The sequence below is a fragment of the Loxodonta africana genome, chromosome 7, assembly GCF_030014295.1.
Source record: "Loxodonta africana isolate mLoxAfr1 chromosome 7, mLoxAfr1.hap2, whole genome shotgun sequence".
Taxonomy (NCBI): Eukaryota; Metazoa; Chordata; class Mammalia; order Proboscidea; family Elephantidae; genus Loxodonta; species Loxodonta africana.
The window spans coordinates 122,923,768-122,937,185 of NC_087348.1; the positions used below are offsets into that span (position 1 = coordinate 122,923,768).

General features: G+C 35.7%; 1 protein-coding gene across 3 annotated transcripts in view; it reads left to right on the forward strand.

Annotated features, from left to right (window-relative positions):
• DYNC2H1 (dynein cytoplasmic 2 heavy chain 1) overlaps window positions 1-13,418 on the forward strand; it is a 413,953-nt gene that overhangs the window by 101,194 nt on the left and 299,341 nt on the right. For all 3 annotated transcript variants that reach the window (XM_064288850.1, XM_064288851.1, XM_064288852.1), the window contains exons 53-56: window positions 4,564-4,648; window positions 6,641-6,795; window positions 7,378-7,515; window positions 11,901-12,014. In XM_064288850.1, coding sequence (XP_064144920.1) covers window positions 4,564-4,648; window positions 6,641-6,795; window positions 7,378-7,515; window positions 11,901-12,014 — 492 coding nt within the window. The remainder of the gene's footprint in view (window positions 1-4,563; window positions 4,649-6,640; window positions 6,796-7,377; window positions 7,516-11,900; window positions 12,015-13,418) is intronic.

A 13,418-nucleotide genomic window follows, 5' to 3' on the forward strand; every position in this document is an offset into this window, starting at 1 on the left:
GTGGAAGGAGTGTAATTTGTGATAATGAAGATTTTATAGATGAGAATGAATTTTTTTGTTAGATTTCAGTAAGTAGATAAAGGAAAGGAATGGTATTCTAGCCTGAGGAGGCCATGTGAACAAGAGTTATTCATTCAACAAGTAATTATTGGGTGTTTAATATGTGCCACTGTTTTAGAGAGCAAAACAAACAAAAATCCCTGCCCTTATGGAGTTTACATTCTTATGGGGACTCTACGAGAAAAGCTTCCCAGACAAGGATCCTGAGAAAAGAGCCTGCCTTATGATTCTCAGGATCACTAAGAGGCCAGTTTACCTGGAGCAAAGTGATTTCAGGGAGAGAGTAGTTGGAGATGAGGCCAGAGATGTGAGAGATCAGTTAGACTGTAAAGGCTTTTGTTGGGAATAAGTTAGGCCATATAAAACCTGTAACTGTCGATTTGATTCCAACTCATAGCAACCCATAGGACAGAGTTGAACTGCTCCATAGGGTTTCCAAGGAGTGGCTGGTGGATTCAAACTGCCGACCTTTTTGGTTATCAGGCAAATGCTTAACCACTGTGCCAACAAGGCCCCTAGGCTATATTGGCCTTTATAAAGATTTTAGCTTTTCCTATGAGCCTTTGGGGATTTCTGTATTCTGACTAATGTTTTAATGGGATTACTCTGGCTTCTGGGATGAAAGGAGACTATAGGAGGCAATGATAGCAGCAGTTACATGGCTACAGTGATGATCCAGGTGAAAGAAAGGATAGCTTGGACTACAGGGGTAGTGGTGGAGGTTGAGAAGTGGTTGGATTCTGGATATGTTTTTCAGTAGAAACAACAGGATTTGCTGAGTGATTGTAGTAAAATGTAAGAGAAAGTGAGGCGTGTCAAGGATACATCCAATTATTTTGACCTGAGTTACTGGAAGGATGGAAAGACCATCATCAGAAAAGCAGAAAACTTTTGCTGACAGATTGGAAAGAGGTGTAAGGGAAAGTGAGGCGTGTTAAGGATATAGCTAATTATTTTGACTTGAGTGACTAGAAGGATGGAATGACCATCAACGGTAAAGGGGAAAACTGTGAGAAGAGCATATTTCAAGAAGATGAGGCTTTCAGTTTTAGGTGTGTTAAATATAAGATGTCAGATACCCAAGTTGAGAGGTTGAGAAAGCATTTGGATATGTGAGTGTGGAGTTCAGGGGCAAGGTCAGGCATACACAGATAAAAATATGGGGATTATCAAAGTATAGATGGTATTTAAAGGTATAAGAATGAATTAATGAATGAGAGAAGAGATCCAAGGACAGAACCCTGGGGCATTTCAACATAAAGAAGTTGGTGAGATGAGAAGAGCAACCAACAAGGGAGACTGAGGAGGAAAACCAGGAGAATACGATGGCCTAGAATCCAAGCACAGAAAACATTTCAAAGGAGGAAGGAATGATGAAGTATGATAAATGAAAGTTGATGAGGATTGAGAGTTGATCACTGGATTTAGCAACGTGGAAGCCACTGGTGACTTTAATAAAGCAGTTCGCATTGGTAGTGGAAAAAACCTTATTGGAGTATATTACAGAAAGGATTGGAGAGAGTGAATATGGACAAATCTTTTTAGAAATTTTATTGTATGGGAGAAGAGAGAAGTAGGTCAATAGCTGGAGGAAGTGAGGGTGAAAAGAGGTTTTCCATGTGTTTGTTTTTAAGATAGGATAAACTATAGCATATTCATATACTGTTGGGAATGATTTAGTAGGGAAGCAAAATATCTATGATGCAGGAAGGACAGAAACATTGCTAAAGCAATATCATTGAGTGGTGGACAGTAATGAGTCTACCGTGCACAAGTGGAAGAATTTAGGATTTGCTAGCAACACCTAGGGGTCGTCGACAGTAATGGGAAAGAAAGTGGAGTAACGAACACAGGCACAGATTTAGGTAAGTGGTATGCAGCTGTGATACTGAGAAGTTTTGGAAGATCTCTTCTGATTGTTTCTGTTTTTTCAGTGAAATAGTGAGTAAGGTTATCAGTTGAGAGACAGAATCGGGGAAGAACTTTGGAGATTTAAAGAGAGACAAGAAGATATGCAAGATATAAAATACAAGATAGAAGAAGATACAGTATGTCGGGAGAGTAAAATAGTGAAAGGATTAGGAGAGTGGAGTATGATAGCCAGGTTGCATTAAGGGCTCTCTCTTGACATTAGTGATTATGAATTCCAATTGAGGTTAATTAATATAGTTGTATGTTTTTCTCCAGTTCACATGTGCACTCACAGTTACCAACTTGGAGCAGGGGGACTTGGATTTAACCAGGATTGGGGCTTTGCCACGAGAGTATGACAAAGCAAGTGAAGGCAAGCAGAGTTGAGGATATTTATAAGAATATAATTATTTACTACAGAATTTAAATTAGTAAGGAGGTAAATTAGGATAGGAAGATGGTGAGTGACAATGAAAAGGTGGTAGAATTAGTGGATTGTACAGGTTTTGTGGAGTCTGAGGATTATTGTTGGGGAGGAGTGAGCTGGGGAGATAGAAGGGTGGTGTAGAAAAATAGGGTGCTTGAAAGTGAGATCATGGGAGGATTTTGGTTATTGTTAATGACAAGGCCTCAGGATGTGATCCAAGGGTGAGTGACTGAGAAAAGGGTGGTGGATAAGATAGAGGAGGAGAGTAGTTCAAAGAACCAATAAGTCAGATTATTAGAGTACTAGAGCTAAAATTGGAAACCCTGGTGGCGTAGTGGTTAAGAGCTATGGCTGCTAAACAAAAGGTTGGCAGTTTGAATCCACCAGGTGCTCCTTGGGAACCCTATGGGGCAGTTCTACTCAGTCCCATAGGGTCACTATGAGTCAGAATTGACTTGACGTCAATGGGTTTTTTTGTTGTTGTCGGAGCTAAAATTATTTGGGGAATGAAGAATTGAGTGGATTGGTGGATGCTTGCAATAAGGGGGGTTAGGGATTGCTGTAGTATAATAATATGAGAATAAAACTTAGGGAGTTCAGTGAGGATGTTCTTGAAGGAGCAGTGAGGTGCAGGAGGACACTCCCCCACCTGCGGGCCCAGTGGTTCATGGACTTGATACAACATGGCATCCTTGGGGAATAGAGAGTTTAAGTGGCAAAAGCACAGGGTATGTGGAACATTGTAGTGTGAGATATAGCTAAAAGCCTTTAAGTACCATGTCAGGATGAGGGAAACCTTTCAGTGCCACGTCAGGGACTTTATCTTACTCAACAAGCAACTGTAAACAATTGAAGGTTATTTGAAGGAGTTGACATGATTCTACCTTTTTTGAATATGATAATATGTGTAATGAGAATAAGGCAAAATTAATAAGGTGAATATATCCATTCAGTTTTTTTTAGAACGTATAATATGCTTTAATGACATTTTTGTCTCCAGAGATAGTAAATGGAGACAAAGGGGAATGTCACTGAATCCAGGAAGGAAAATTTTACTGTTGAATAATTTTGTTTAGTGATAGACTAAGAAAAGTGAGTTTCCAGAGAAACAAATTTCCATTAATTCAAAAATGCAGATTTCAGATATCCTCATGGAAGCCTAAGTGTTTCATCAGAATCAGATAGAATCAATGAACACGGTTGAGAAAACAGAACAAGCATACTTTACTCTTCAGCTAAAAAACCATGGCGCTTTTAAATTCTCCATTAGTGCACGGATATTTGCCCTTCATTTTATTCAGTCTGAGATATTTGTAAAATGACTTTTTGACCAAAATACCTAAATTACTTGTGTTTCCTCTTTCTCTTAATGTCAACTGTATCAGGTGAAAAAAGTTGAAGCCATTTGGATTCATGTTAAAATTTTAGGGTTCTACTACTTTAAATTTTCATAGGAAACTAAGGTTCTTCCGTATATTCTAAAGTAATATTCTTTTAAGGTTTTATTTCCTTTAATGATAATGATATCCATTTATGAAACTTTATTTGCTTTTTTGTGATACTGGTAAAAACTCAGCCATTTCTAGATAATAGTTTTTAGAGTTATTGTAAATTCTGGAAGTTTTCATTTCTATTTTATTATTTCTTCAAGAAAGCTAAGAATGTTTGCTTTCCCACTATGCCATGAAGGCACTTCATTGTCATGATGCCATGTGAGATTTTTTTATTGTTGTATGATTTTCAGTGACATTTGTGATTATTTTCTAATTAAACCAAAAATGTGGTTGTCTTCATTTTTATACAGCCTAATCATTTACAGCCTTTGAAACCCTGTGGGGCAGTTCTAACCAACCTATCGGGTCGCTGTATGTCAGAATCAACTTGATGGGAATGGGATTTTTATCAGTTTTCAAGTGAGATTTTGGAGCTTTTCTTTATGTTATTAATTTGCAGTCAGGAATGGTTGACATATCGAAATATTGTCTAGGAAGTAATATCTTCTGAGGATTAATATATTAATTTCTATTAATCTGCAAAGAATCTTAGAAGAAAAGTTCAATTGATAATATTTTTTCATTTTAAAGGTTTTTAACCTCTGATATTGGATTTACTTAAACTTCTTCCAAATTGATTTGCAATTTAGAGTAATGCTGTTTATGTTTTAGATACCTGAAATGTTACTCAGTGAAACAGGTAGTGAAGAAAAATATTCTGACAAAAAAAGGAAAGAAGAAAAGAAAAAAAATTCAGGTAATATTCTGATGAAATTGATTTTTATTTGTGAAATAATTGCCATTCGTCTAAGTAAATATTCAGGATGATTATGAATTTGAATAATTCTAAACGTAACTGAGTTAGATTTCTGATGCAAACTGAAATTTAAAGCCTTCTTATTTTTAACGTAACATTTACTCCATTTCATATGATCTAATAGAAAACCTATTGTTTGAATTTAAGAAATTAAAAAATTATTTCTCTGACCTGTATGATCTGAGGGACCTGCTTATATTGCTTAGGGTCTTTGGCTAGTGGCCTGAACTTTTCATTTTGGCTATCACTTATATGTATCATAGAACTCAATGCATAGAAGGAAAAATGTTCATGATATTCTTTGAGTAGGGGTATAATATTTTCATAGATATACTATTCCCATTATTTTACCCAACTCCAAATTAATTTAGAATGTGGTCTTTATTTTTCTCTTTATGCTATAGCTTGTTCATTCATCCTTTTATTTATCTAATCATTCAATCATTTATTAATTAAGCTTATTTTATATTGAAAACCCTGGTGGCATAGTGGTTAAGTGCTACGGCTGCTAACCAAAAGATTGGCAGTTCGAATCCACCGGGCACTCCTTGGAAACTCTCTGGAACATTTCTACTCTGTCCCGTAGGGTCACTATGAGTTGGAATCGACTCGACAGCAATGAGTTTTTTTTGTTTTTTATTTTATATTAGATACTAAGCTAGATATTAGAGATGAGTAAGTGGCTTACAGTCTAGTGATAGCAAGAATTATGTTATAAATAAAAATACAATTCTGATGTAGCAAGATAAAACAAGGTAGAGTTTTATATGAAGTGCATTGGGAAATGAAATTTCTAACTGGCAGGTCTTACAGGAAATAGACATTGCCCAGACAGGTAGCGTAGGGAGGGCATTCAGGTTGGAGTAGCATAGAGGAGACTTGGAGAAGTAAAACAGACATTTTCATTGAACCATAAATAGCCTAAAGGGCTGACACAGGATGTGTAAATAGTAGACTACAAGATGAAGAGTAAAAAGTAGACAGGATCCAGTAATGAAGAGCCCTCCACATGTTATGCTAAGGAATTTGGATATATCTTGTGGGTGGTTTGGGGTTATTGCGAGATTTTAAATTGGGATATAACTGGGGACTTACTTTGGAAAAATGACTTTCTGGGTCCATCCCTTCCTTCAATTAATAGAAAGTAGATCCTTATAGGGAGAAACCAAAGGTAATTAGACTAGTTTAGAAATTTATCTCAGTGATCTAAGAAAGACATGATGAAGGCCTGAACTAAGGAAGTGGTAATAAGAATGGACAGGAAGGAATGGACCTGGGGACATTAGGAGGTAATCCAAAGGGCACTTGATGTTGTAGTGGCTGTGGCATACAAGGAAGAAGGAGGAGTCAAGGATATTTCTCAGAGCCTGACTTAGAAAGCTCATTAGAGGTTGATTCTGTTCACTGGGGTGGTGAACACAGAGGGAAATGCTTTGAGGGGGTGAGAGAAACGTAATGTGTTTGGTTACAGATCGTATTGAATCTATTGTGAACTTATTCTTATTTTTTTGGCTTCTGAAGCCCTGTTTCCCCCTGTGTCATATGGGAGGGAATAGATGTTATTTGGTTTGATATTGCTTTTGCATTCAAGTAGCTTTTATTGAGCGTACATTTGCATTATGTGTATTATTTATTCCCAATTAATTTATATGGGATGACAATCTGTAGATATATCTTTCTTGAAGTAATAAAAACATTCAGGACAGATATAAACACTGGAAAGATAGAGACCACTGAAACTAAATAATGCCAAATTCACAAGGAAAATGGGAACTGTGAATAGATGTCTAGGAATGCCTCTGCATTTTTAAGCAAAGATGATATCTTTATATTTAGAATGGAAGCATCCGGTATGAAGTTAAGAGTTAAGATTGTTTTCTCTAATTCTTAATGGGTAATGCACATATTAAGTCATCTTTCTTTTTCTTTTAGTTGATCCTGATTTTCTAAAATCATTTTTATTAATCCATGAGTCTTGTAAAGCATATGGTGCTACACCAAGCCGATATATGACATTTTTACATGTGTATTCTGCCATTAGTAGCAGCAAGAAAAAGGAATTATTGAAAAGACAAAGTCATTTACAGGTACAATACTGGTAATCTTGAGTTTTCCTACTTATACATGGAAAGGAAACCCTGGTGGTGAAGTGGTTAAGTGCTACAGCTGCTAACCAAAGTGTCGGCAGTTTGAATCCTCCAGGCGCTCCTTGGAAACTCTGTGGGGCAGTTCTACCCTGTCCTGTAGGGTTGCTATGAGTCAGAATCGACTCGACGGCACTGGGTTTGTTTTTTTTTCGGTATATATGGAAAGGAAAGATTATGTAAATTACAATGTCTTATTGTCTGTGGCATAAAAAAAAAAATTGTACTGTGTTAAATGTCTTGGTAAACAACCTCACTTTAACTACCTATAGTGTCCACTGAATTGTAGTAATAGTCCTGTCTTTTTTTCTCAGTTCAATGATACTCCTTTTCTTTTATGGTTGGTGTTTATGATTCTGCCTTTAAGAGCCTCTTTCACTTGAATATATTATTTAGTAATAGGAAAAAACCAAAGTCCTCTAGCTAATGTTTTATATGTACAAATTTACACCTTTGCTTGATTTTTCTTATTCTTGTAAAATTCTTTTTTAAAAAATACTGCCAATCAATATTTTATTGATATAGGCTGGTGTATCTAAACTAAATGAAGCTAAAGCTCTTGTGGATGAATTGAACAGAAAAGCTGGAGAACAAAGTGTGTTACTTAAAACTAAGCAAGATGAAGCAGATGCTGCCCTTCAAGAGATCACAGTATCAATGCAGGTAATGCTTAAACGCAAAAAATATAAACAATAGGGAGTCCGTTTGTGCCTGATTGTCAATCAATGTGAAAAATAACATTTTTACTTATGTGGATTTAAAAAATATTGTTTGTTCATACTGGGTCAGACCGATAGTGTTGTGTACTTAAGTTTTTTTGGAAAAGCATAGTATTTTCCCACATTGTTCTCGATTGACCATATGCTAATTTGTCTAAACCCTTATTATATTTCAAATGTCTGTGTATCTGTCTGAAACTGATTTTGTTTACTCTTTGCCAGTTAAGTTGGCATTTCCTCTTATTTTACTTAGCATTTTCTTCTTCAGGCATCGAAGGTTTTCCCTGTTTTTAATATTCTCAAAATTTACAGAATGTCTATTCATTCTATTTAGACTTTCATGATATTTTATATGTTGATTACATATCATTTTAGTAATTGCCATTCTTTTGTTGAACCCTTTTAAAGGAGATTTCTGTGAGCTTGTTCTTCATACAGGTGTTCTTTTATGTCTGCATGCTCTCTCAGGATGCTAACAGCATACTGGCCACCTATTTTGTCCTTTAGCTCTCTGAGCTTCAGACTCCAGACTCAAATATCTGATTATCTGTTAGACATGTCTCCTTGAAATTCTTGTAGATATTGAGAATTACAAATGAAGTAGGTTCAAAGCTGAACTCATAATTTTCTCTCCTGTATTCCTTTACTCAGGTATAGCACTGCAGTGTAGATAATTAATCAAGGCAGAACTTGTAAATTGTACTAGACTTCTGTTACCTTATACCTTCCTTACATCTAATAAGCCATTAAATTCCATCAATTTTATCTCTTTGACTATGTCTCACAGATGCTAGTGATTGTTACCTTAGTTCAAGTCTAATGCTTCTTTTATTTAAATTAATTTTAATATTTATCAGTAATGCATATAAAACCGAACCAAACCTACTGCCATTGAGTCAATTCTGACTCATACTGACCCTATAGGACAGAGTTGCCCCATAGAGTTTCCAAGGAGCTCTTGGCAGATTTGAACTGCTGACCTCTTGGTTAGCAGCTGTAGCTGTTAATCACTATGCCACCAGCGTTTCCAGTAATGCATATATTTCCCTTAAAAAGCAAATGGCACAAAAAGGCTTAAAAAAGGAACAGAATTGAAAGATTTAAACTTAAGTTTAAGATTTCAAGACTTACTATAAAGCTGTAGTACTCAAAGCGGTGTGGTAATATAAAAATAGAGATATAGATCATTGGAACACTATGAAGTCCAGAAATAGATTTACACATATGTGGTCAATTGATTTTACATAAAAGTGTCAGTTAAACAGAGGAAAGCATAATCTTTTTCAAAAATGGTGCTGGAATATTTGGATATCCACGTAGAAAGCAAAAACTTGAGCCCTTACCATCATCAAAATTAAAAACTTCTGTTCTTTGAAATAAATTATGAAGAAAATGAAAAGGCAAGCCACAGACTTGGAGAAAATATTTGCATAACAAATATCTGAATAATGACTTGTATCAGAATATGTAAAAAGTCTTTACAACTTGATAATAAAAAGATTTGAACGGACCCTTTACCAAAGAAGATTTACAAAGGACTGTAAATGGATGAAAAGACACTCAATATCGTTTGTCATCAAGGAAATGTAAAATAAAACCCCAGTGACATACCATGACACATCCACTTGAGTGGGTAAAATTAAGACTAATAATACTATGTATTGGCAGGGATGTAGAACATCTAGAAATATGGGTATACAGGAAGCGTATCTATTGTCAGTTTTCAAAGAGGAACATGCGGCCTGACTTGAATGACTTAATCAAAAGAAGATTTCATCTGATATGACAAAATCAAATCTATTGGCATTTGGGGAATTTTCAGAACAAATAACATTTCCAGATAATTGATAGTTATGTAAATGTTTAGTGTTTCTGAGATAATTTATTGACTACCTGACATGGTAAATAATACAGCAGAATTGCAAACATAACTTTTGTGCTGTCTAACTTTAGCATCTTGTTTTCTGAAGTCACTTCAGAACCAACTTAATATAAATATTGGTTTAACACAGCCAGCTGTTTTTATTGTTAAAAAAGTTTGTCAAATACTCCTTACCTTAAACAAACAACTTGAAATGTGAGAAAAGTAAAAGCTATGTAGAGGATGACATTTTTGATAGCCGTATGTTTATAAAAGGAAAATATGCATCACTGTGTGTGCCACGTGTATTGGCAGGCTAGTGTGCATTAGAAACATACGTTGAGTACTGTGCTGCTTTTCTCTCTGGACTATTCTGAGAAGCGGTGTTTCTAACTCTGTATCTAATTGTATTACCTTGCGGAGGTCCAGAAGAAGAATAACTATTCATAACATAATAATTCTGCTTAATTATAAAACAGCAGACCTTTCTGTTTGGTATTTTGCAGAAGTAAAGTGCCTGGAAAGAGCTAAAATACCAAACTGTCCAACCTCTAAAGCTTTCTGCTCTGTGTTTGCAGCATAAGAAAAATTTAAATTAAATGATACAAGAACTCAGAATTAGGAATAACTTTCAATTGGCAACCCTGGTGGTGTAGTGGTTAAGAGCTACAGCTACTAACCAAAAGGTTGGCAGTTCAAATCTACCCGGCACTCCTTGGAAACCCTATGAGGCAGTTCTACTCTGTCATATAGGGTCGCTATGAGTTTGGAGTCAACTCGACGGCCATGGGTTTAGTTTTTTGGTTTTTCAATTAGCAAAGCAGGGTACTAAAAGATGGAACATATGAGCCTGGCCTTAAAGGAAGACTTTGATGTGTGGAGGTAGAATAACTTTCCTATTGAGGAAAAATAGCAGAGGTACAAAGGTAGGAATATTTTTGGAATGAAGAATTGTCTAAGTGAGCTAATGTGTAAGGTATCTGAAGGTAAGAATGGGGTATAAGAAAAAGTTGATTTTGTGATTTTCAATTTTGGCTGCAGAGAAGTGTGTAATGATTTCTATACCCTGGCTGCATTCAGATCAAATACGTCAATACCTTTTGCAGTAGAACCTCAGGCATCAGCATTTTTTAATGCTCCCTGAATGATTACAGTGTGTAGTTAATATTGATAACTACTGTTTAAGTGTTCCTGAAAGGTTTCTTGAGAAATTTCCTCTTTGGTTTTCAATTAGAATAAGTCTTGAGAAATTTCCTCTTTGGTTTTCAATTAGAATAAGTAAACCGAATATAAATATTCATAATATGCAAGCATTTTTATGTTATGTTGTTTTATGTCGTGTTGCACGTAACACCCTTGGATTTTGTTTTCATGAGCAAAGAGATCATATGATACAATTTAGTGTTCTTTGAACCTTTACTGATTGTTTCAGATATTTGCCATCATATTATTAATGTGCCAATGATTTCAGTTAATTTTTTTATGTAGTTAAAAGTGTAGAAACACAAACTTCTAATACACTTGCCTCTAAGAATTTCAGTATCGTTTCTATTATTGAAATTATAAGAAAAGCAGAATGAAGAAGACCAAAGACACAAGGAAATTATTGGTCCAAAGGACTAATGGATCAGATGAACCACAGCCTCAACCAGCCAGAGCCCACAAGAACTAGATGGTGCCCAGCTATCACCACTGACCGCTCTGAAGGGATCACCATAGAGGATCCGAAACAGAATGGAAGAAAAATGTAGAACAAAATTCAAATTCACAAAAAAAAGACCAGACTTACTGGTCTGGTAGAGACTGGAGGAACCCTTGAGATTATAGCCTATGGACACCCTGCTAACTCAAAACTGAAGCTACTCCTGAAGTCCACCTTTTAGCCAAAGATTAGACAGGCCTATAAAACAAACAATAACACACATGAGAAATCTGCTTCTTAGTTCAATCAAGCATACCAGAGTAAATGGACAGTATCTGTCCAAAAGCAAAGACGAGAAGGCAGGAGGGGACAGGAAAACTGGATGAATGGACACAGGGAACTAAGGGTGGCAAGGGGGAGAGTGACGACACATTGCAGGGATTGCAATAATGTCTCAGAACTATTTGTGTATAAATTTTTAAATGAAAACTAATTTGTACTGTAAACTTTCACCTAAAACACAATAAAATTATTAAAAAAATTTAAGAGACTTTTATTTTCAGTTTTGACAGTTATAAATAAGCATAATAATAGGACTGACCTACCTGGGTTGTTATAAATGTGAAATGTGTATTCTTATTGTCATTTGTAAAATTCTGTATTTCTGACTTGTTTGAATTTTATATAATGAGCATTTGTTTATTGTTTTGGTGGTCAGAAGGCAATAAAATATAATTTTGAAATAAGTTACTGTGTTTTTGCTATAACGCTTTTTAATATGGAGTGCATTAAAATTAATTGGAATTCTATTTAAATGTTCCTGTAGGATGCTAGTGAACAAAAAACGGAACTAGAAAGACTAAAGCACAAGATAGCAGAAGAAGTTGTTAAAATTGAAGAAAGAAAAAATAAAATTGATGATGAATTAAAAGAAGTACAGGTAAATTAAAAAAAGAAACATTGAATTTTTTGCTGTTTTCACTACCAGTTATATATAGGAGTTTAAACATTATTTGTAGTTCAAGTTATTTTCTAATGCTGTTGTTTTCATTATGTGCCATCCAGTCAGTTCTGACTCATAGCGACCCTGTGTACAACAGAACAAAACACTGCCAGGTCCTGTGCCATCTTCACAATGGCGTTGCTATGTCCGAGCCCATTGTTGCAGTCACTATGTCAGTCTATGTCATTGAGAGTTTTCCTCTTTTTCGCTGATCCTCTACTTTGCCAAGCATGATGCCCTTCTCCAGGGCCCCGTCCCTCCTGATAACATGTCCTGAGTACATGAGATGAAGTCTCGTCATCCTTGTTTCTAAGGAACATTCTGGTTGTACTTCTTCCAAGATAGATTTATTCATTCTTCTGGCAGTCCATGGTATATTCAGTATTCTTCACCAACACCATGATTCAAAGACATCAATTCTTCTTTCATCTTCCTTATTCATTGTCCAGCTTTCCTATTGTCCAAGTGATTGAAAATACTATGGCTTGGGTTAGGCGCACCTTAGTCCTCAAAGTGACATTCTTTTGCTGCACATTTGCCTGATTGCAGTAAGTCGTTTGATTTCTTGACTGCTGCTTCCATGAGCGTTCATTGTGGGTCCAAGTAAAATGAAATCCTTGACAACTTCAGTATTTTCTGCACTTATCATGATGTTGTTTATTGGACCAGTCATAAAGATTTTTGTTTTCTTTATGTTGAGGTGTAATCCGTACTGAAGGATGATCTTCATCAGTAAGTGCTTCAAGTCCTCTTTGGTTTCAGCAAGCAAGGTTGTGTCATCTGCATATCACAGGTTGTTAATAGTATTATTAACCTGTGGCATTCAATCAGAATATTACCTATGAAAGAAAAGGTGGAAGGAAAGTTTTCCAGGAACAATAAGTGAATTAACGATGGTTATTATAAGTAATTTTCATTACCCTTGGAAAGACCAAAATAAATGTCAGAAGAGACATTGAAACTTGCTCTTGAATGTTGAGTAGCTAAAGCAAATTGGAAGACATGATAAAGTAAAAGAGTTGAACAGAAGTTTTCAAAGACTGACTTGAGAAGACAAAGTATTATAATGACATGTGCAAAGACCTGGAGTTAGAAAACCAAAAGGGAAGAACATGCTCAGCATTTCTCAAGCTGAAAGAACTGAAGAAAAAATTCAAGCCTCGAGTTGCAATACTGAAGGATTCTATGGGAAAAATATTAAACAACATGGGAAGTATCAAAGGAAGATGGAAGGAATGCACAGAGCCACTCTACCAAAAAGAATTGGGCAACGTTCAACCATTTCAGGAGGTAGCATGTGATCAGAAACTGATGGTACTGAAGGAAGAGGTCCAAGCTGCA